Source organism: Pocillopora verrucosa, chromosome 7 (assembly GCF_036669915.1).
Source record: "Pocillopora verrucosa isolate sample1 chromosome 7, ASM3666991v2, whole genome shotgun sequence".
Taxonomy (NCBI): Eukaryota; Metazoa; Cnidaria; class Anthozoa; order Scleractinia; family Pocilloporidae; genus Pocillopora; species Pocillopora verrucosa.
The window spans coordinates 25,017,722-25,040,084 of NC_089318.1; the positions used below are offsets into that span (position 1 = coordinate 25,017,722).

General features: G+C 38.0%; 2 protein-coding genes across 2 annotated transcripts; one reads left to right on the top strand and one right to left on the bottom strand.

The window, feature by feature from the left end:
* Positions 1-2,981: 2,981 nt before the first annotated feature.
* On the top strand, positions 2,982-12,481 carry LOC131788467 (acid phosphatase type 7). Its single transcript, XM_059105560.2, has 13 exons — positions 2,982-3,177; positions 6,319-6,519; positions 7,261-7,440; positions 7,945-7,970; positions 8,416-8,513; positions 8,939-8,995; positions 9,069-9,186; positions 9,591-9,704; positions 10,234-10,288; positions 10,386-10,453; positions 11,031-11,102; positions 11,704-11,841; positions 12,215-12,481. Exons 1-13 carry the CDS (start codon positions 3,015-3,017, stop codon positions 12,290-12,292), a joined length of 1,368 nt encoding a protein of 455 aa, XP_058961543.2. The 5' UTR covers positions 2,982-3,014; the 3' UTR covers positions 12,293-12,481.
* A 745-nt stretch (positions 12,482-13,226) lies between these two features.
* On the bottom strand, positions 13,227-22,347 carry LOC131788474 (acid phosphatase type 7). Its single transcript, XM_059105569.2, has 13 exons — positions 22,206-22,347; positions 20,722-20,922; positions 20,107-20,289; positions 19,692-19,717; positions 18,535-18,632; positions 18,297-18,359; positions 17,471-17,585; positions 17,209-17,322; positions 16,540-16,600; positions 15,504-15,571; positions 15,340-15,411; positions 14,527-14,664; positions 13,227-14,047 (listed from the first exon to the last, which is right to left on the bottom strand). The coding sequence occupies exons 1-13, from the start codon at positions 22,294-22,296 to the stop codon at positions 13,964-13,966; spliced, it is 1,314 nt and encodes a 437-aa protein (XP_058961552.1). The 5' UTR covers positions 22,297-22,347; the 3' UTR covers positions 13,227-13,963.
* Between the last annotated feature and the right edge of the window lie 16 nt (positions 22,348-22,363).

Consider the following 22,363-nt stretch of genomic DNA (forward strand, 5'->3'; position numbering starts at 1 on the left):
TCTACTCTTTAATGAGAGTCCCGCCCTCCTTCCAAAGAGCGCCTCAATTCCAATTAGCACACCTATTTTATTTCAGTGATCGCAATGTTAGAGTACTTGTTCATTGAGATCAACCGTGTTCATCTTCCCCTAATTGCTCACTTGAAACCTAATTACAAAAACAGTGGTCTTCGTTTCAGTCTCAACTTTCATGACTAGTGATTTTCAAAATTTCCCACCATGTTAGGTGAATATGTTACTTTTATAATTTCTGCTATTCTTCCTTTTCAAATCAGCAATAAAGCTTTGTTTCGCACATTCTGCTGTTTCTCAAAAGAGAAATAAGCTCCCTGTCCCTAATAAGGGCCCTTCCGTTAGGTACCATGAGCAAATAAACGCCCGGGCGCTAAATCGAGCCACTACGGTATTATATATGTTTTCAAACCCACGGGAATAAAAGGCCTCGACTTCATACAATCAGCCCAGTTTCCTTCGTTCGCATCTCAATATATCGAGCGAGGTCCACATGGACTTCCTACTTTGTGCAAGCGATATGGGCTATCACGGCCCCCTTGAGCCGATGTGAATTTGAATTTCATTTGCAGTAGAATGTTAAATTTAATAAAACGGATATCGATCTATGATGGACCTTCACGGAGAGCACGAGAGAACCACCTGAGTAAAACAGCAACTCTTGCTTCTTGAGAGTAAACATAGTAAACAGAACCTTGGCAGAGTAGTGAGCGATCAGTGCTAAATCAAACAAAAGTATTCCAGAACATGAAGTGAAGAGACCATTGTTTCGGCTTTGAATGCGGTTATTTATTTTTACGATTTCGTCGGCTTCAAAAGTTCACAAGAAGCCTTCGATTGTAATATCTATCTGAGTCTGCGATTGAACCAAACCACGCTTCTCGGGATTTACACAATTATTCGCAAACATTTTAGAAAGCTAAGATACATAAGACAGCAGCTCACTGAGGAAATCGGGAAAATCGGGAGAAAGTTACTGGCCTTCTACATTACCTTACACTTTCACTCTTAGACTTAACCCTTTTCCGTTTATTTCTAACGCTATATGCGCACGCTGAGCGAAAACCGGTTGCACAGCTGGTCCAGGAAAAGTGTTAACGAATGCATATCAGTGGCCACACGCATTTCAAAAGTCTATCGATAGAATAAAAAAAACCTTCGGTGCTGCGTCGTTGGTGGTATTACTAGATAATTTGGTTCTGTCAACTAAATTGATAACGTAAAATTGACCCCCACAGAGAGTTTCTAAAGCTGAGGTTTCGAGCGTTAGCTCTGCGTTGTTCTTTCTGATTAAGGGCTAACGCTTAAAACGTCATTGAAAATAAACAAGAAACAACCATGTCTGCCGAAGCTAATAGCGCTCCAACAATAACAAAACGAAGCTCAAACTATTAAGACCAGTGATGGAAGAGAACCCTCAACTGGAAAAATCTTCCAGTACTTTTACTGTGATGACAAACTTTAAAGCCAAACCTCTTAATTCATTAAGGTCCTGTAAATGTTTGAAATACTGATTATTATGGCGGTCTTTTTAATGTTTCTTTTATGCCCCAGCTAACGAGCCACATTGTAAAGAACTACAATGTAATATATCAAAGCAAACATGAAAAAAAAAGTTGGACATAAGTTATACTTAAAAATATTTTGACGAAATTCCTGAAACTTGGGAATGTGATTAAACGCTTTTACAAATATATGCGTCCTTTAACCCTTTACACCCAAACATCAGTATGTATATTCTCCTTACTGTTCTCTAAACATTTTCTATGATACTGAAAAGGAGAATTTGTTCAACAATCACTAGCTTCCTAAGTTGATGGTCATTTCCTCACTTCTCATGATACTGTAAGGAGAAATAAGGCATCAGAAGAGAGGGAAGGAACGATTTGGATCTCCCTCAAAAGATTAAGATAGCGAGTCGTTTTGAAAAGCTACGCATTAGGGAGGGATAATTTGGAGGTCGTTGTTTTGCGTTTTGCTGCAGTATTATATTTAGGTCAGAGTAAGTAAAGTCCCAAGCGGGAGGTGAAAGTCTCGCGCGCAGCCAGTTAGCGCTTTGCGCACATTTTACGGTTAATGAGCTTTGATTTCTTTTTTTCCTCCATGTAAATTTTCGTATGGCAGCCCAAGTTACGGACCAGCTTGATATTAAGGCTTAAAACTTATCATGGTAGATGGAAGTGTTGCAAAGAATCTATATATATTTGTAGGTCCTCAACATCATCAAATATGGGCATCCTAATCAATTTGCGCCAAAAGTAAACAATACAATATTATACGATTACTTTATGCTCGTGAGAGAAACAATTAGTTTTTTTTTTCCTGCTTCTTCACACAGAAAGCGCTCTTTTTTTTAGCAACAGGCCGCTCCACAGTATTCCGAAGAACTAGCTAACGGAGAGCAAGCGACTTATTAAAATTGTCGGGAATCGCCAAGAAGTTCAGATAAAAAATATCACGCCACAATCACACCACTGGCCTCAGCCACGTTCTGATCACGTGTAAAACGTGGACATTGATCGCATTTAAGATATGTGTCCCACTCAGGAATGAATTTTGACATCGTGTCACAGTTATATGCTGGGTGCCAGGCCTGCTCGATATACGTTTTTCTTTGGTTCTTTTTCTTTTTCAGATTACACTAAAAAATTACGCGCGAACTCTGCTGTACCACGTGATTCTTGTTCCAGTCTTACCCTTTACACCCTTACATCAGTGTGCATATTCTCTATACCGATCTCAATACATTCCCTAAGGTGCTAGCAAGGAGAATTTCTTTAAAATCACTAGCATCTAGAGTAACTGATCAGTTCTCTTATTCTCGTGACCTTAATGTGTTAATAAAGGCTGAAATTGTAAGGAGAATTGGATGGTTGTTACTCATGAGGGTCAAAGAGTTCTCAATACTGAGCCAGTTTCAGTAGCGAAATGACCTGATGGGAAGAGAATTACGTGAAAAAAGTACTATCTTGGATTTGTGAAGATTTTTAAAAATGTGAGACATGACAGCCTGTCAATTCAAACCAGCGTCACCGATGTCTTTCCTTGATTACTTCGCGGTCTTATTGACGTGCATCACTGGATTGGTTCTGTTTGGTGCGTTTTATTTCCTAGAATTGGGCTTGAATCCTTTTCAACCGGAGCAAATAAGCCTCGCTTGTACAGGTACGGTAAAGAGAGCTAATATTCATCTTGTAAAGTGAACTGGGAAAAAATTCAGTTACTTCCCTCTGATAATTAAGGGGCCGCTCGACGAAATTTTGTCCAGCATATCGCATCTTCAGGATTGCAATGTTACCAGCCACAAAAATTTATAGAAAACTGATTTAAATAAACCAACTTGCGATCTATCATAATATGGATCGCTTTCTCCACTGAAAAGTGTTCATCCGATATTTTGATATCAAAAACAATGCGAGTTCCGTTTATTATAGTGGAAAATGTCTCTAAACGCTAGGAGGTCAGTTTTGGAATTTAGGCTAAAATTGAAATTATGTCCTGCTATTGAAGGGAAATGTGGAGTTATTTTTCATAATGTTACGATAAAATTTTATGGCTGATTCTACGAGCAGCTGATATTGTAATGGTATTGCGCGCCTCACTGTTGTGACGCGAGTCGCGCTCGAACGTTTCGTTAGTGTGACGCGAGTCACGCTCGAACATTTTTTCTTTTGTTAATGTTTAGTAATCGTAATTCGTATAACTACTTTTGGAATGTAATCGCACCAGGAAAATTAAAAAATTAAGCAGCAGGTAAATACCTCTAATTTTTCTCATAAGAGTTGTGCGATGTAAGTCAACGTTATTCTTTTTTTCACGTCTATGGTTCGAGTATTTGTGTTTATTTGGCCCTTGATTTTTCACTATTAGTCTTCCCACCACGTGCCATGTGATCTAAAACGATGTTCAATGACCCAGATTCAGACTAAATGTGCTAGCGTGGTACACGGTTTCAACACAGGTAGCCCAAGCTCACGTCTCGAGAAAAAGCAAACGATTAATTCATAAAAGCGTCACGTGTTGTGTGATTCGTTGATAAGTTACAAGAGGAACTGTTGAGAATTTTAACACGTTATAAGGAATAGTATGGGGAACGAAATATGGTCGATTTACAACGATAAATATTTTAAAATATGAACATTCTACATGTAAAATCAATGAAATTTACTCACATCTAGTGTGTCCGTCGCAGTTTCCTGCAATTTCTACCGTTCAAAGCTTGTTTGGCTATCACTGTTATTCCTGTTGTAAGACGAAGACAATCGAAAATCGAAAAAATCGTCCCGATCGGCATTTTTTTCAGCCATAGTTTACGATCTGAGATCATTGCACCCTGGGACATGTCTCAATACTAAAACTTCCCGCGCATTTCGCTGAAAACGAGCGTTTTCCACTTGCATTTCCAAGTTCGCCTCTCTCTGGCTATGCTCTTGATGACCACCCAAGTCTCTTCCGCGCCCGTGTCTAGTCTACGAGGCTAATTTTCTCTCCACCCCGAGTGGTACGGTAGATTAATGTACAATACTTACCCCATTCCCACGGAGACACCTCGCCTTGATATATTGTCTCGATCAACCAATCAGACAGGGAGGTGAAACAAAAACTGATAAACAACGGACAAAATTTGAATACTCTTCGGAGTTTGGTATAAACTGTCGAAGGGGAAGAGATGCGGTGAAATTGACCGCGATGCAAATCCATTAAGGAAACCACAGAAACCTTTTTTCCAGCCGCTTGAAGATTTCCTTTACAACAGTAGACTTATTAGTTTCCCCTTGGAACTGGTCAAACTTGCCAAAAGCTATAATACCTAAATCTTTATCTAAGGTTCGCACTTGAAAATTTGTTCTGTATTAATAAAAGCTTCTCGCCCGTGATTTGAAAAGAAACTATCAATCCCCAAAGTCCTAGGTTATTCATCTTGAACCTTTGCCTTAGTTTACTCACTTCGCACTATTCGTGTTAAAGAGAAAATTGACCGCACAGAAATCGCAGGAAGCTGCCACGAACACACAATATGTGAGTAAGTTCTATCGATTCTACGTAGAATGTTCATATTTCAAATATTTATCATTGTAAATCGACCATATTTCGTTCCCCATATAACTCCATTTAACGTGTTAAAATCCTCAACGGTTCCTCCCGTAACTCAGCACCGAGTCACACAACGCGTGACGCTTTCATGAATTTATCATTTGCTTTTTTTCCGAGACGTGAGCATGGGTAGCGTGCGGTGTTAACGGCGGTATCTCGACTGACGCGACAATTAACCCTTCCTGTCGTTCATCCTGCACGCAATTTCTAGATTTGACTAAAACCAATCCTTTATATTTCATACGTTACTGTACAAAATGATGCACAAACTGAATGAAAATGAAACGTTCACTGTCTCTGCATTAATTTAGATATCCAATACTTTCATTAATACCAACAGTACACTAGACTGAACGGCAACGATAGATTGTTTTTATATTGCTATGACCATTTCGAAATTTTTTTTTCAGCTTTGCATCTGTAACTATTTTTGTCTTATGGTTGGAAAACAAAATTCCTCTCAAAATTAGTGACAGGTGACATTTTCCTCACACCAATTTAACCCGCTGATAACTAATGGCACCGCTCCGTTGATACTCAGTCGTGACAACATGTTTATACTTATATTCTTCGTGTGTGCCTTTTAGGAATTAACTGGTGCTTTCTGAGGAGAGGTCTCGCGAGGTTGCCAATATCAGTATGACACATGACAATTACGAGATATATTTATAGATTTGACACTCACAGTATTATTGGAATCGAATAAATAGAAATACACCTCGAACAGAGTTTGTTTCCGGGCTTAAAAACTTGGAAAAAAATTGATAAGAGGCATAATTACTTAAAGGCCCATTTTTACAACCTTGATGCAACGCGGTCGTTTGTTTCTGTTTTGAACCACCGCTTTTGTATAAATAGCGCCTCTGATTGGTCAGTTATTTTTACCCAATAAAGGCCAATTTTTGGTTTCTTGATCCCAAGACTCTACGAGTCAGATGTTTCTATTAAAGGAGGCATGGCGCAAAAACAAATAAACAGGCCTTACATTGCAGGCACCTCTTTTTCTTGTGTAGAGTCGCAATCCGGCTATAAAAGTCTTAGGCGATGAGAAATATTCCCCCTGTTATACTCTTTGAAAGGACGCTTATAGGGAGTAATTAAGCTCAGTGCTGACCTGATTTTAATTAGCTTAACATTCAATTTATGTGAGGTGTCGAAGACCGTTCGAATGATAATGACCTAGTTTTCATCATTGGAATTTATATTGCGCAGGTGACCCAACTGAAATGATGGTCACGTGGGTGACATTCAGTCCCACAGTAAACCCCACCGTTGAGTACAATGTTCACGGTGAGCCACTCAGATTTAACGCTGCAGGCATCATGACGAAATTCAAAGATGGCGGATGGTTGCATCGAGTGCTGTACATACACAGGACCAAACTTACCGGACTTAAACCAGATCAGTCGTATGGTGGGTAAATTTATTCATCTTACATTCACGAAAGGAGACTATTAGGCGGTAGTAACCACCCTTACTGGAAAATGTTTGAAAGCTTATTAGTCATTCTGATATTCTTGTAGTTACCAGATCTTCCAAGCCACCCCTCCCATCTCCTCCCCCTCTCTTTAGAGTTCGATCGCTGCGTATGCTGAAAGGAAGGGGAGATTGAACTTGAACTTGCATTGAACTTCTAAATTTGAGCAAATATCAGAATCTACGTACATAATCGTTAAAATAAGCCTTTCATTTCCTGGGCTTTTCTCTCATACAATTTTTTAGGTTATTTGAAACGTTGAAAAAGAAAATTCCACTTGTGATGATAACAAACGATTTGAATACAGTTTTTTTATCTCTTAATATTAGATGAATTGCGTTTTGGAATTTCATGATGATTGTTTGAATGGATGCAGGATAACGATCGAACGTCAGACAAACCTTCGAAGTACGACGTTATTGCCTCGGCATTTCAAGGAAGCCCTGTTTTTGGAGAATGAGAAATATATACGGCCAGTCATAGATTATTTCTTAAAATTCGGTTACTGTCCAGTCATATGCTGATATTGCCCTACCCTTTCAAACAATTTGTTTGGAGGTTCTGGGAGCTAGCAAGACTCCACAAGACCATTTTTTTACTCTCTCAAGGTCATCATTAACTATTAGCTGCCGAGACACAATTTTCTTACATGGGCTGGATGATTAATTTTATTCTAGATTACCGCTGTGGAGGGGACGACCTCTGGAGTGAGGTGTACACCTTCAAGACTCTCAGGAGTGGGGAGGATTGGAGCCCGCGCATAGCTTTGTACGGAGATATGGGAACAGACGGACAGTCACTTTCATTGCTTACATCCGAAGCTTTAAATGGAAACTTTGATGTTATATTGCATGTTGGTGAGCATATTTTTATACTTTTTGCGCCATTGGGTTATTCGAGTGTAATTTTAAACGAGTAAAAAGAGTGATTTAATGTATTTTCACAAATCAAAACTAAACTTGATTAGTCATAAACTTCATCATCGTCATTATCGTCGTTATCACTGTCATGAGCTAAGAATTATCCTTAAACAAGAAAATCTCTCGGAGTATGTTGTCACAACAATAAGATCCGAGATAAAACCTCAGATAATAAATTTTTAGAAGCGTAGGAGAGAATGAGAATGGACGAAATGTTGATCACAGGCTGTCCCACTAAACGAGAGGGAAAAACGCAGGAAAATGATGCGTAAATATTTTGCATGGTTTCTCTTGCACCGAGAATAAAACCTTATACCTCGTTTAGTTACACATCCCTCTTGACCAATTACACAAGCCATAACACACAATGGATTAATACAGGTATTTTTTATCAGGAGGAATTACTTAGTATTCGTATACTGTTGTTGTTCTTCAACATAGGTGATTTTGCTTATAACATGGACTCGGTAAGTATCTAAATGTGAATACTGCAAAAGACGTAGAGTGAAAATGATGACTTTGTAAATAGGATCTGCGAAAGATATGATCAACCCCAGAGATTGATATTTACAGGCTATAGTAATGGCTCTGCGACTCGTTGGCTAATGAAAACACAAGAAAAAAGAGAACAGCCGGTGTCTGGCCAATCAGATGTCAGGACTGAAACTCAAGACGGCTGATTGATTCAGTCACAAAAATCAGATCACGTGGTCTTTTATTCCGGCTCTCTCATTGGCTATTCATCAGACGATACACGTATGCACCACCCACAAAAAGAAATGCAAGAACTCCCAAGGCTAATCAAAATTAGCAGAACACCTAGTCTGTTTTCACTTTTTGTACTTCTATTAGTTTCTGGTCTGAGTCTGATTTTCTGGTTAATTATTTGAATGACATTGACTTTATTTCTAGGACAATGCACGGATTGGTGACAAATTCATGAATCAAATTCAACCTATTGCAGCCCGAATTCCGTACATGACGTGTCCCGGAAACCATGAAACTGCCTAGTAAGTCATGTGGCGTGCGAGCTGCCTCCAGTCCAGCTGGATAATGTATTGATATTGTAAGGAGAAAGTACGTGTTAACAATCTCGTTCCTAGAGCGAGAGAGGAAAGTAAAAAGCCCTGAGAACGAAGTTGAAGACAGATGTTTCCAATTTGTGCTTTTCTTTTCCATCTTTGACCACTTTTGACCTTGTTTGATCAAGAGATTTTATAATCTCTTGGTGTGATCAAGAATTATAATCTCTTGGTTCGGTATGTTTCTACTTTGGCGATGTTTAATAAACTCAAAGACTATAATTTGACGCATCTCCTTAAGACAAAGGTTACGTTACAAAATTAAAACAAGTAACGGAATTAAATTGTGAAAGACTCTTACATGTATCTGTACACTCATTCCTCCTTACTGTGTCTTTGTCCTTTTCTTTCAGCAATTTTTCAAACTACAAAAACAGGTTTTCCATGCCGTCTGATGACATGTTTTACAGGTACGGTTAAGGGTCGAGTTCAAATTTTACTCAGCTTGTCTATATATGTGATTTTTTTCCTTTTTTTTTGTAGCTGGAACATTGGTCCAGCTCATATAATAAGTATTTCCACGGAATTCTACTTCTTTTACCGCGAGTATGGATCTGAACAGATCGCAAATCAGTACAAGTGGTTAGAGGCTGATCTCAAGGTGAAAATTGTTTTTTTTAGAGTGTTTTAAAACGTGAAGGATCTTCGACATGTTTGTCGTACGTCACATAATATGACTTGCATTCTTCCCTTCCACTAGTCTTCGACTGCCAAGAATCAATCTGTTTATGATCGTTCCCACCAAATTCAGAAAAAATGATAATATAAATAATCATGATGATATAATACTAAATATTAATGATAATGATACCAATATATTTTATCCTAGCGATAATATGATACTAAATAATGATAATAATAATGATGATGATGGTAATAATAATAATTAATTGATAAGCATCCAGGAAACTACCACATTCTAATTCGACACTGAAACCCCGTCTTCTTATGAGAACGGAGACAGACACATGTTTTAAAACCTTAAGTTTGTAATTGATTTAACAGGAAGCAACAAAGAAAAGTAATCGAGCCAAACGTCCGTGGATTATTACGATGGGTCACAGGCCTATGTATTGTTCAAATGCTGATGGTGATGACTGCACTCAGAACGAAAGCAAGGTAAGTTTTTTTTTAGTTCAGAGAGCTGATGTAACACCGGAAAGAGAACTCTTAGATGTTAGCAAGTACTCTTATCCCGCTTAACTCGGAGTTTTTGTTTAATTTGTTCATATGCTTCCTGTAATTTTCGCAATATAACGTGAATTTGCATGCATTATTTTTTAACCTGAATTCCTGGACCAGACTTTGTTAGTAGTGTAAATTTCTACTCTCGGTGTTATCAATTTAGCAGCATTTATAATTTGGTGTAGCTACACAACATTCATTGCGTTCAGTTGTTGCAAGTTTTTGCCACCTTGCACAAAAGGATCACTTTTGGAGCACATATGGAAGAAATTCGAGCAACCTCTCGCCTTCCATGTATGCAACTTTTCCTACCATACTCCAACTGTTTGGAGTTGCAGTCTTCGATTGCAAAGCTGGCAGAAACACAAATTTAAACAAAATATGTCATAAAACTTGTTTAAACGGTAAATCATATTTTTCTATCAACACTGAATTACTATTAATATGATGTAATTTTTCCAAGGTTCGCACTGGTCTAAATTCAAAATATGGACTGGAGGATCTTTTCTATAAGTACGGTGGGTAAATTTTATTTTCTCACCAATAGAAAAAGACGCCTGATTCGTTCTCGTTATGTGGAAACATAAAAAATGTTATTATCTCGTTAAACTTCAGGTGTTGATCTAATGGTGTGGGCTCATGAACATTCTTACGAAAGACTTTATCCTGTTTACAACCGAAAGGTAAATTTCCATTTTGCCGTTTGTTTGTTTGTTTGTTTAGTTCAAGATCACAGATGACGTGAATTGTGGTTCAAGGAAAAGTGGCAAACAAGTCGCTGGCGAGAGAGTCACCGATTTTTTTCACGTTATTTGAGCATCTTCTGTGATCCGGAACTCAACAGACACATAACAAAGTTATTCTTGGGTAATTTTTATTGTATTACCGCTGCACATCCACCCTGAGCGAATATAAAAAAGGGTTTAATTAAGTTATATAAAATGAGTTGATTACGTAAATTGCCCACCGTAAAGAGTTTAAAAGCTGGCGTTTCGAGCGTTAGCCCTTCGTCCATCGCTTTGACGAAGCGCTAACGCTCTAAACTTCAGCTATTAAACTGTTCACAGTGGCCAATCTGCGATATCAACTCAGTTGATATTACCAAATTATCTTGTTATACTCTCCCACCGACGCAGCACCACAGTTTCTTTAGTAACTTACCCTCGAAAATAAAATGATAAAATGGCCAACCTCTTAGTATTGTTTTATTTTCTGCTATCCATCTCTCGTTCTTAATCGATAAATATTTTTTCGTTGTAGCTTTGCCGGAGTCCTTTCGAAAATGCGTACATCAACCCATGCGCCCCCGTTCACATTATCACAGGATCAGCGGTATGGCACTTGCAAGAATTCATGCTAAATTTGCATTTTAGCATAAAATGAAAAATGAAAGTTCGTTTTAATTGTTCTCCTCTTTATCAAATTCTATATCTGATAAAAGTAAGTATTCTAACAGATGAAAACAGTGTTCTCATTCCCTGAGCAACAATATTATTTCCACGCTCCCAAATCTTTAGGCGCTCTGTTTTATTTAAAGACCCAGTGTTGAGAGACGCAGATAGTTCATATAACGAGAATTACCACTATGATTATTGAGTATAGGCCTCACCTCATCCTCACGGGCTTGCGTTTCGTTGGCGAAGGGCGGGAAACTAGGGCCGTGGTGCATGGTGGTAACACCAAACGCACTGCCTTGATGACCGCCTCAACCAATGAGGGAAAAGGGTCTTTGAGGGAAAGTTAATGAGATTGCGTGTCTGAAGATGAGCTCTATCTTTGAATACGAAAAGACTATTTTACAGAAAATACTATGCATTGTCAAATCACCCTAAAAATCGGGAGTGAAGCCAAACATATGGCAAGAAGTAACTAACAGTCTCGATGAACATACAATCTAAATTCAAATAAATTTACAAACGAGTTACATCCGCAGGGATGCAAAGAACACCACGATGCTTTTAAGCCAAAGTATGGTCCATGGACAGCATATCGGGCCTTGGATTACGGCTACGCAAGAATGAAAATTCACAACAAAACGCATCTGTATATGGAGCAAGTCAGTGTTGATAAGGTGAGCCTGTGGGCGTACTCTTTGGTTGCGGTCAACGGTCGAAGGTCGAAGTGCATGCTATGTTGCATACAAGATGGGCTTACTTAAAATAATATGCTGTCTTGCCCTTACCACTCCTCGTTTAAATTGCTGATGATACGCTTCACTGCTGTTCTGCAATGCCACTGACAAGCTAGGATTAGGGTGCATTGCAAACAATTCTCCACATCACCAATTCACGTTAGCAACTTAGTTGTTAGGAGGAGCACAATTTTGTTGTGTTTCCTTTGCCTTATTATCGGTTTTAGATGATCCAACTTTATAAACTGTGTCCACAACGAAAGAATAACATTCTTGGTTGAATTTTTTCCCTTGTGCTTTTTTCTCTTAACAGGGAGGAAAAATCATCGATAATGTGTGGATTACAAAACACCACCATGGACCGGGTGCCTGGATAATACCCATGAAATAACCATAATTAAAAGTCGTGTCTGACATGTGAAAGGGAAGAATGGGCAATTTTGTGCATTGTACCTGACTTTGTTTTTCCAAAACGTTGCCTTAACCTCGCTTCTCGCTGGCGATCGATAATTTGCAGGTTTTTTATTTTTGAGAAAATGTGAGTTATGGACAAAAAAACGTTTCTATTTAATTAAACAGTTCTTTTTTATTCTCTGGTTTTATATTATTTTTATTTATATTATTTTGATTTGTTTTAAATCATAGTACTATTTTGCACTTTTAGAAGAGCTCGAATATAGAAAGACGATTCGAATGAGCGATAAACATCAGCTGTTAGCTCGGATTTTCTCGACTTCACATTTCCAAAAAGCATGTTTCATTGGCTGAATAATACGTAAAAGTAAGGTCACCGTAGTAATCGAATTGAATCAAAAACTATCCGTGTTCTTAAAAAAACAAAAACAAAAACAAAACAAAGGAAGTTTTTCTTATGCTTTTCGGTAATTCATTTTTGGGTATTCACCAAATAAGTGGAGCTCATTGTATACAGAGTTCAAGTTCAAATAAAAACAGGTCGCTAGAAAGGCACATGTTCACCATTAAGCTACCACCACTCCCTCCGATCCCTATTGGCAAAGTATGTTGTGGCAGTCAAAAAATCAGCCAAAAAAGTGATGTTGGCGCGTTGCTTAGAACTTTGGGAGTGATGCTACCTTTCGTGCACCTCACTTCTTTAGTACTATCAATTTTTTTTATTCGTTTTTTTTTCTACGTATGCCACTGACTTCGCTGAAAAGGAGGGACTGCTCGTAATCTTGTTCACCATATATCGTTCGTTATGTCATACAATTTTAACCGATTTATTGACATGGATGTTTCGCGTCACCAAGATGTGAACACTTCACAACTCGTCCAACAGGCTCGTGTATATTTCACACGCAAAATTAACTTTCAGTTTTATTTGTGCTAATGTAAAAAATTAAAAATCATTTTAAGTGATGTACTTTTAAGACCTACCTGAATAAGGTAAATTACAGCTTTCTGTCTGTGCATTATGATACTGAAATAAATTTTTTTTGTTTTGTTTTATTTTTATTAAATTTTTATCAGGTCAAAGTTAGTTGACCGCTAGAATCTAAAGTTACAAAATTTGTTCGAAAGTTGAAAAAAAACCCTACTAATCATAGCACACATAGCATTAGATGCTGACGGTAACATGCTGCATGATTTACAATGCAGTCCCTACAATAAATGACATTCACAATTTATGTCTAAGGTGGTCCTAAAACTTATGGCCTCGTCTGCTTCATAAGCACAATGGTACGAGTCCGACACTTAACCGAGATTACACTGCCACAACATATAATAAATTAAACTGGTTCTTCCATAACCAGCTGCTACAAATAAATTATAACTATCCTTTCTCATTGAACGCCCCTATTCACAGATTCTAATAGCTTAAACATCGGGTTTTTTCAAAACAGAGTCCGTGTGTGCAATTTTCATTGTGATCAAGAGAGGATAGAGATAAGATACGCTAAGAAATTACCCAGGGTTCTCTAAAGAGTGTTTCAATACAGGCATATTCATACAAATAAGAAAAACCAACATTTAATCATTCCTGGATAGGGTGCAAGATTCCGACAGGCGATGTAGTGAATATCGCCGTTTTCCTCAGCTTTCAATTCTTCACATCCTTCTTAACCCAGGCCTCTGGTCCATGAACATCCTTTATCAGCATTATTTCGTCAACAACCTCTCCTCCCTGATCAAAGTAAACAGAAAATGTAATTCCAAAGTTATTTTACTGTCATGCACAAGATTAGAAATCCCCATCTCTTCAGCAAAAACAACTACGATAATCCCAAGATAAAATGGCAAGGAAACAAGAAACACATTTCGATAAATGCCTCGTACAAAGGGGAGAGAAGAGAAAATCTCTTCTCTAGTTCAGTTTGTAGAACACTGGACCTGAAAAAGGAACTGGCTGTGGTTCGATTCCACACCGGAGAACACAGAACCCCTTTGCCCCACGTTCGTGACAAATGTTACAACATTTATTTATCATTTTCAATCGGCAAAGTAAGAACATAAGACCTTAGAAAACTTATCTTCATTACCATAATGTAACCGGTAACGGACAATTCGAGACTAGTGTACCATATAGGTAGCGGGAATCCCCCTACGCTATGAGAAAAATCCCAAAGAAGAAATCCCTTGAGTTTCCTCTTTCCATGCACCTACCAGATCGACGTCAACTTGCTGTATGCCAATGTGCGTCTTATTGAAGATTGTCATCTGCGAAAAACCATAATTCAAAGTGCGGAAAGCCGTCCAGTATGGTTTCTCCTTCTTGAAGGGGTCATGCTTCGAATAACATCCCTGGAAAAAAATACGCCAAGTTACATAAAAGCATCCTTCTAAACAAACATTTTGAGCGCTTTTAGGCACAGTTAGATATCTGTTGCGACTTCTAAGTCATGAACCGTATCGATACACTAAAGATATTAAGTCATATGTACGTCACCAGTGTGCAGTAAATCGCGTCTCTTTTATTAGAAGATCAATCTCGATTCTCAAGACCCACCCACCCCCCCTCTCCAAAGAGGATCCCGTCTCTGCCCCTGAAGGATCTCGTTTCTCGCGTGAACTATCTCGAGAAGAGCTTCGTTTCTCCCGACGAGTTTTGCAACTACTCCAAAGTCTTGTCTCCATTGAAAGTGTCTCGTTCCTATTAGAAAGCGACTCCTTCCAACTGTTAAGTGTCTCTCGACAAAGAACACGAGAGGTACCGATAGAAACCGCTCCGAAGCAATGCAATGTGCTTGTTCAGCATTAATGACTGGTTGCCTTTGTATCTTTGGGGTTGAACTACGATGTGCCAGTATATTTGACGTCTGGTTGGCATACTGACTTAAACACCATATTTGCTCTATTTTGCTACTTTTGAGGCCGATTAAACTACTAATCTGCAGAAATAAAAACCCACACAAAATTTCATGCAACATGATAGTCTGTGAATTCATTAGCAAGCATCAATACTGATAGCTGACATACCGCTGAACCAGTGACGATATGAACGGGGGCACAGGGATTGGTGTATGGCTCCTCCAAAGACCCATTGCAAACCTAAAAAGAGACAGACAAAGAATTTAGTGTTTAAGTGTTTTAATATGCGGAGTTCATTTAAGGAGAAACTGAAATGTCAGGAGGAGTCTTACCTGCATGTCATAAATAGGCCACAGTCGTTCATAAGAGTGCTCATGAGCTTCAAACATCATGTCTACACCTGAAATACCAGCAGTAAAATATAACTGATCAGAAGTGCCGGTCAGCCACTGATGCGTTCAATGTAATCTCCGTTTTGAAAGGCTGTACGATTTAGTATGATAATTTGGGCGGGGTTTTGCGCGAGAGGGGGCATAACTTAAGGGAGAAGGGGTGGGGGGGGGGGGTAGTCTGTATTTTGGAAGACAGAGGCTTTTCAACTTCAAAAGAGAGAAGTGCACCTGAGACAAACACGTAACCATTTGAACAATTTACTTTTTACTCCAAAATTTGACATTCTCCTTTTTGAGCTGGGAAAATTATCCGGTATAAAGAAAGCCAAGGCGATGAGTGCAGCATAACCAGAATTGGAGGATCACATGAAAATGTAACCTGCGTAGCAGGCGTTGTGTGTGACTTTAAATGCGTTGGGTGGCAAGGCCCCTAAAAGGAAGGCTTGGGAAAGAAAATTGTGGGAGAAAGTTAAGTTGGCCATGAACGCAGGTCAAGGGTCACGGGTGGCAGGTCAGGGCTAACAGGTTGTGGGTAAAAGGTCTTGCTTAACATCGTTGACATCTAACAGTAGCCAGTGACCCGTGACGTGCGACCTGCCACCTGTGACCCGTGAACTACGTTTAAGATCCGCCAGAGAAATTTCGTTGCTCTTTCTCGCAGCTCCACCTCCTTTAAAATCATCGAGCTACCGTAACAGATCTTCAGCCTTACCTTCTTAGGGTATCAAGGGTGGGGATTAAAGGCAACCTATCGCTCTTGCCTTTGTTTTCTTGATCCAAGCGCTGTATGTATAATTAAGTATGGGCTGTAGGGAAATCTTACTCAAATTATAACATCCAGTAAATCTTGACACTTTTCATATACTAGTACCTAAATCCCTATAAGACATTTAAGTTTGGCAGCTGAAATTGCTTGCAAAGTACTCAACATGGTACAAATACCATCAAATACAGAATAAAATCAAAATCTTCATACCATATTTGTAAAACAATTCTTCCAAAGGCCACAAATGCTTAGAGGTTATTCCAGTGCGAATCTACAAAAGCATCACATTCAGCACAAACTTAGAGAATAAATATGCTGCATCACAATTAAACTGAAAGTGATTTTCATGTTATGCACAAAAGCAAATACATTGTAAACCTATTGAGCCTTTTCTGATGAATATTTTTATCCATACTTAGGTGATATGATTTCCTTTTGTAGCTGAGCATTAGCAGCACTACTCGAATAAAACTAGGCAACTCCCAAATCACAGAAAATCTGCAGTCTTATTTATCAGAACATGAAATCCATGCATGCATAGGAGCAAGACATCATAACCGTTAGAACACAAAAAACAATGACTCCTGTTTGCACCCAATTATTGTTCTTGCTTAGATCACCTACGGCCAAGATCAACAGTGTGAGTAATATCCTCATTTTTCCATGCTCCTCCTACCACATGTTATTCACCTTTTGTGCCCACCTTAACCTTGCCACCTTTATTCTGTAAATGTAAGAATAGCACTTTCCTACAGGCTATATTTCAAAGAGCCTGCCCTTTGTAATTCTCCAAGCACTTAGGGTGACTGGGTTTTCCCCCCTTACTCTCATCCCAAGGACAAAAAGAGGACAGGAAATAAAGAAATAAAGCTATCTTACTATGCTGTTGGCTTTAGTACAGTCATCACTATCATCATTACTGCAGTACATTGGTTTGTGAGCCATGGTGATGATCCAGGGACGTTTACTGCGGTTTTCTGGAAGTGTTGCCTCCTGTGAAACATCCATTGGAATAATGAATCATACTTAAATCAACTGATTTAATGATTAAATCTAGGAGGTGTCTCACTTGCCTACGACTGCAGCACAATGTGAAGTTTGTTTCAAAATTAATTTGCTTTTTTCATTAAAACTTATTTACCTGAAGGTCTCTGATCAACCACTCATACTGCTGAACAATCTGCTCAATTCCAAACTCCAACCAGAAGTAGACTTCTGTAGAGTAACTGATAATATGTGCAGGACCAATGTTCCAACTATGTGACAAAAATAGACAAAAACGAATGACAGTTTGGGTCAAACACAAGAGAAACAGGCTTATGTAAATACTGAGGCAATTTAGTTTATTAATGCATGCCAAAAAATGATCCTTGGTGAATTTGGGTTTTACTGCTACTGAAAAAGCTTAGACAGAGTATACATAATTTTAGCTCAATAGTTAAATTGCAGAAAAGTTATCTTTCTGGTTCTTTCAAGAACTGCTGCTGTAGCTGAGTGCCATAAGAATGTCAAATCTTCAGCCCTTAACATGTTCCTAGAACAGGCTAGACTTAGGCTCAGATCCTAGTATATAAGACTACATCAAATAGCATAATCTTTTGAAGGATCAAAAATTAATGTGTTCCTTGTTAATGAACACACTATGGTGAACCAGAAAATAAACCAAACTTTCCAGGCACTAATTCAAATTATTTTCAGTGACTTTGGTATTGGATCAACTAATAATAATCCCTACACCCCATACATCCAGATATCATCCTCCACTCTGTCTTCTATACATTGTTGTTGATCTGGCTCTTAGAAATTTATCTCAATTTAAAACAAAACACTCTAGTTGATATTTAATTTTTCTTTAACATGTCACCATTCTTCCATAAATCTTTTAGTGCTGTAACGAGAACTAACTTATTGATCACTCCTGGGATTGAAACGATTTGTGTTAATTTTGCTACATGTATAACTAATACCTGTAAAAAACCCCTTGGGTATTTCCTGGCATTGAGAACCTGTTTTTGTAGTGGGAAAAGTTGCTGTGGAATAAGATCAGAATATATCTAAGTTTTGGGCTTGCACTAGAACTCAGATATCAGATTTTTCAGTGCTAGCATATATACACTAAAGATTGTTGAGTTAATTTCCTTCTATTGACCTTTTGAAGCTGCAATGTACTAACACACTTTGTGGAAACACAAAAGAAAAACTTACTAGTAACGTTCATGATTTCCTGGACATGTCATGTAGGGAACATAGGCAGCAATTGTCTGAATTTCATTCATAAAGTCATCTCCATTTCGTCCTTCATCCTGTTGGCAAAGAAGCCAAGGAAAAAAGGAGTTATTAAATTAGAGAGGATCTAGAGAAAGAACACAAAAGGCCCTCGCTTGGGAAGTTTAAATTGACACTGCTGATCCTAACAATATGCAAGACTTATGTCCGACATGGTCCAACTTGATAACTAAAGCTCCTTACAACTTGGTTGGTTAGGAGCATCAAACTGCGAAAACAGAACTTGCTGATGTTTGAATCCATGCAGAAGATTAGTTTTAATTCAATTTGTGTCACAGCTACAGTAAAACATGTTGCACATGCACTAAGCTTAATTTATTCCACAACTAAGGTCAAAATGTACCTTACTTTACATCTCGTACTTTAAATTTACCTTGGAGACATTTGCTTTACAATATAATGCCTCTCTTTCTTCCGACCCACTTACACTTTCTAAATTTGGAACAGTCTTCCTCATGAAATAAAGGTCTTCATGCTTCTCACTGAGCTCATTTATAAGCCAAATTGGGAAAACAAACTCCCTAAGCTAGGTTTGTTTTGCATCCATTGCAAAATAACTTTGCAGTCATAAATATGTGTAGAAAATTTTATTATTTACATGGCATTTTAAATTTGTTTCTTTTTTGTTGATTATTAACTTGTCATATCATGTGCTACCTTCATTAAAAAAGATTGTTATCATTTTTATTATCTTAACCCTTTCACTCCCAAGATCTAATTAGTAATTCTCCTTACTATCTGCCAAACAATTCTTATGATGTTAGTTCAGAGAATTTGGTATTGGATCAACTAATAATCCCATGATTGATATTCTTCTCCATTCTCATCACCTGCCTGCTTGATATTGTATTGATATTGTAAGGAGAAATTCTGTCTTGGTCACTTGTGGGAGTAAAAGGGTTAACCATAGCATACTCATAAATTTGCCCCTTTTTTGTTAGCACTGTACTTCAAATCAAAGTAATTATCCAAAGGCAGTATTGGAGAATATTGATATTAGTTATTCTACACCAAAAAGCTAACAGATTAGAAACATAACTGCTGATGGAATCATTGTAGACCGAATACAGACTAACCTCAAACAGATCATAAGCAAAGTCACCTGGGAAAGAACATAATTGAAAATATGAGCTCTTAAAATTTCACCTTGTTTTACCGTAAACGCAAGTAAACAATCAGATAATTTTCATTTATAAAATTATAATCCTACAATTAAATTTACCAGTAACAAGTTAACAAGTGCAAATTGATTCTATAGATTCAGATTTTTCACAAAGGTTCATTCAAACTTGTGGAATGCCAAGCACATTAGAAGTTAATAATTCCCATTCCTGCATATAATCTTATGAAACAAAATGACATCCACAATATCTTGGCTGCCTCCTAGTTCTTCCTTTACTTCTACCTTCAAACTTATTGACCTGACCTTTCCAATGAGAGTAAATACAAAGATCTTGGTTGTGAAAGGCATGATAGTCATTTATGACTCACCCACATGAAGGATGGCATCATATCTTCCATTTTGAGCATCTTCCTGCAAATAGCTGATAGATTTAGCATTTACAGTTCCCATATCTCCATAAAAGGCAATCCTTGGACTCCAGTCCTCACCAGACTTCATAGCATTGAAAGCAAAAAGTGAACTCCAACCATCATATCCTCCACAATGATATTCTGCAAATTAATTGACCAGGGGATTATAAAAACTGTTGACCTGTGTCAGTGGGAAAATCTAACACTAAGGGATTTGTTAACAACCGTAGAGAAGCACCTGCTCAGAAACACTCTGCACTGACAGCTATTTTGCATTTCCTTAACATTATGGTAAATGGAAAATAAATGCAACAGCAACTTCAATATGAAATCAATATTTAGTGTAATTGACCCACAAACTGGCACTATAAGCATGGGTATACATCTGGAGTGCATAGAAATTTCTTGCAAAATTCAGTTTTCTATAAAATCTTTCTTCTTCCTAAACTACAAACTTTGTTAGAGAGCCTGATGAGACAAGGCATATTTACAATTTCCTCTTTGTCGTGATACAACTGGAAATCAAGCTTAAAAGCAACAAAGCTTTTTTTAAAAACAACTGAGGTCACCTACCATATCTCTGACCAGGAACCAGTCCAGTCAGCTTCACCCTGTGTATGTACCTTATTACTTTTCCTGACTGTGGGTCAGTGAATTTTGTGTTGCTACCAGATTCCCGCAATGTAAGAGGAAAACCGGCTTTGTTGTATTCCACAATAGTGTAGTTTGTGGCAGCCATTGTTGTCCATGTGATCATCATCTCTGTAGGGTCCCCTGAGAGTAAAATAAAAATTCACTATAACCTGTGGTTACAATTTGAAGTTTCATCTTTTATAACTCACAATAACTTAGCATGATTCAGGGTTTGTGCCTAGTTGATGGTCTACCTGGATGGACAACCCAAAAGGACTACCCTTGAATGGACCAACCTTTTGAGTCTTTAGTATTTCACTAACCACAACAAGTACAACAAAAATGAGTTGATTATTTTAAACATTTAAAGTCCTTCCTATGGAAAACGGCTCAAAGTCACCAGTTACTTTCTGAGTATTGGTCATAAAGTAAGGTGATAAATAAAAATATTCACTGTTTTGTGCTTAAGTATATAGATTTATGCAATATTTGCCGTGTACATAAGAGATTCTTCACGGTCAGCCATCTTTAGATTCAATGATAAATTTAGTTTAAAGCAGCAAGGTGATCAAAGCAAAACACACCAACACGGCAGCTTGTATGACCATATTGCTATAAATAAGAGTTAACCTGTTTACAAGTATAAACAAGTTGAAGCTCAAAGCAGAAGCAGTACAGTATAGCATTGGAGTGGAGACAAAAGGTAACCCTTTAACTCCCAGAAGTGATTAACCGTTTATGTAAATTCTCCAGTAATATGCATATATTATACAGCAAACAGGAAATGCGAATACTCAAACTTATCAGTGGAGGCTGTTATCTTGATCTAACGCCAGATCAAAATAGAAATCGCAGATTACAGATTTCTATTTGCAAATCATTAGCACATTTCCATTTCGAAAGTAACATATTTTCATTTCGTTTCGTTTCGTTTCGTCTCGCATGTTACAGTACGCCTTTTTGACGCACTATGCAGTATCAGGAAAAAATATATTATTGATAGGCAATGGTTTGAGTATTAACAGGATCAGCGTTCGGTAATTATACAAATGCTGAATACAGGACGCTTTATTCAGGTTTTCATAAACTCCTATGGCCTTAAATCCCAGCCGAAACGAAACGGGTAAGTAACGAAATAAGGAAGTTACAAGATGGCGTCAAGCTAAGACAACTCAACAAACAGCTTTAGGGAGAGCCGAGAAAATGGTTTCCGTAAAACCCCATACTATCCAAAACGAATTTGCTCTGTTGACCAAAAGGCAGAGTATATTTTCCACAAATGTGCAAATATTGCTCTCGCAAACAAACTTTCGTTTATATCAGTTACATAATTCCCAAAGGTCGAATACTAACCAAAGTCAAGAACATACACAAGCGCCCCTTCTAGCTTAATTTAAACACTAAGAAGATTTCACTTCGCCTACCTGTGGCTGAAATATGAATCTGTTCAGGCTGAGGAGCCTGCCCATGAGAGCAGTGAAGGAAAATTAGCAAAACGAGTGGAACCATATTCATTTTGCCGACTGTAGCATGGAGGAGAATATAGGAAATGACCCGCAGACGATACTCAGGTGGTCTGGGT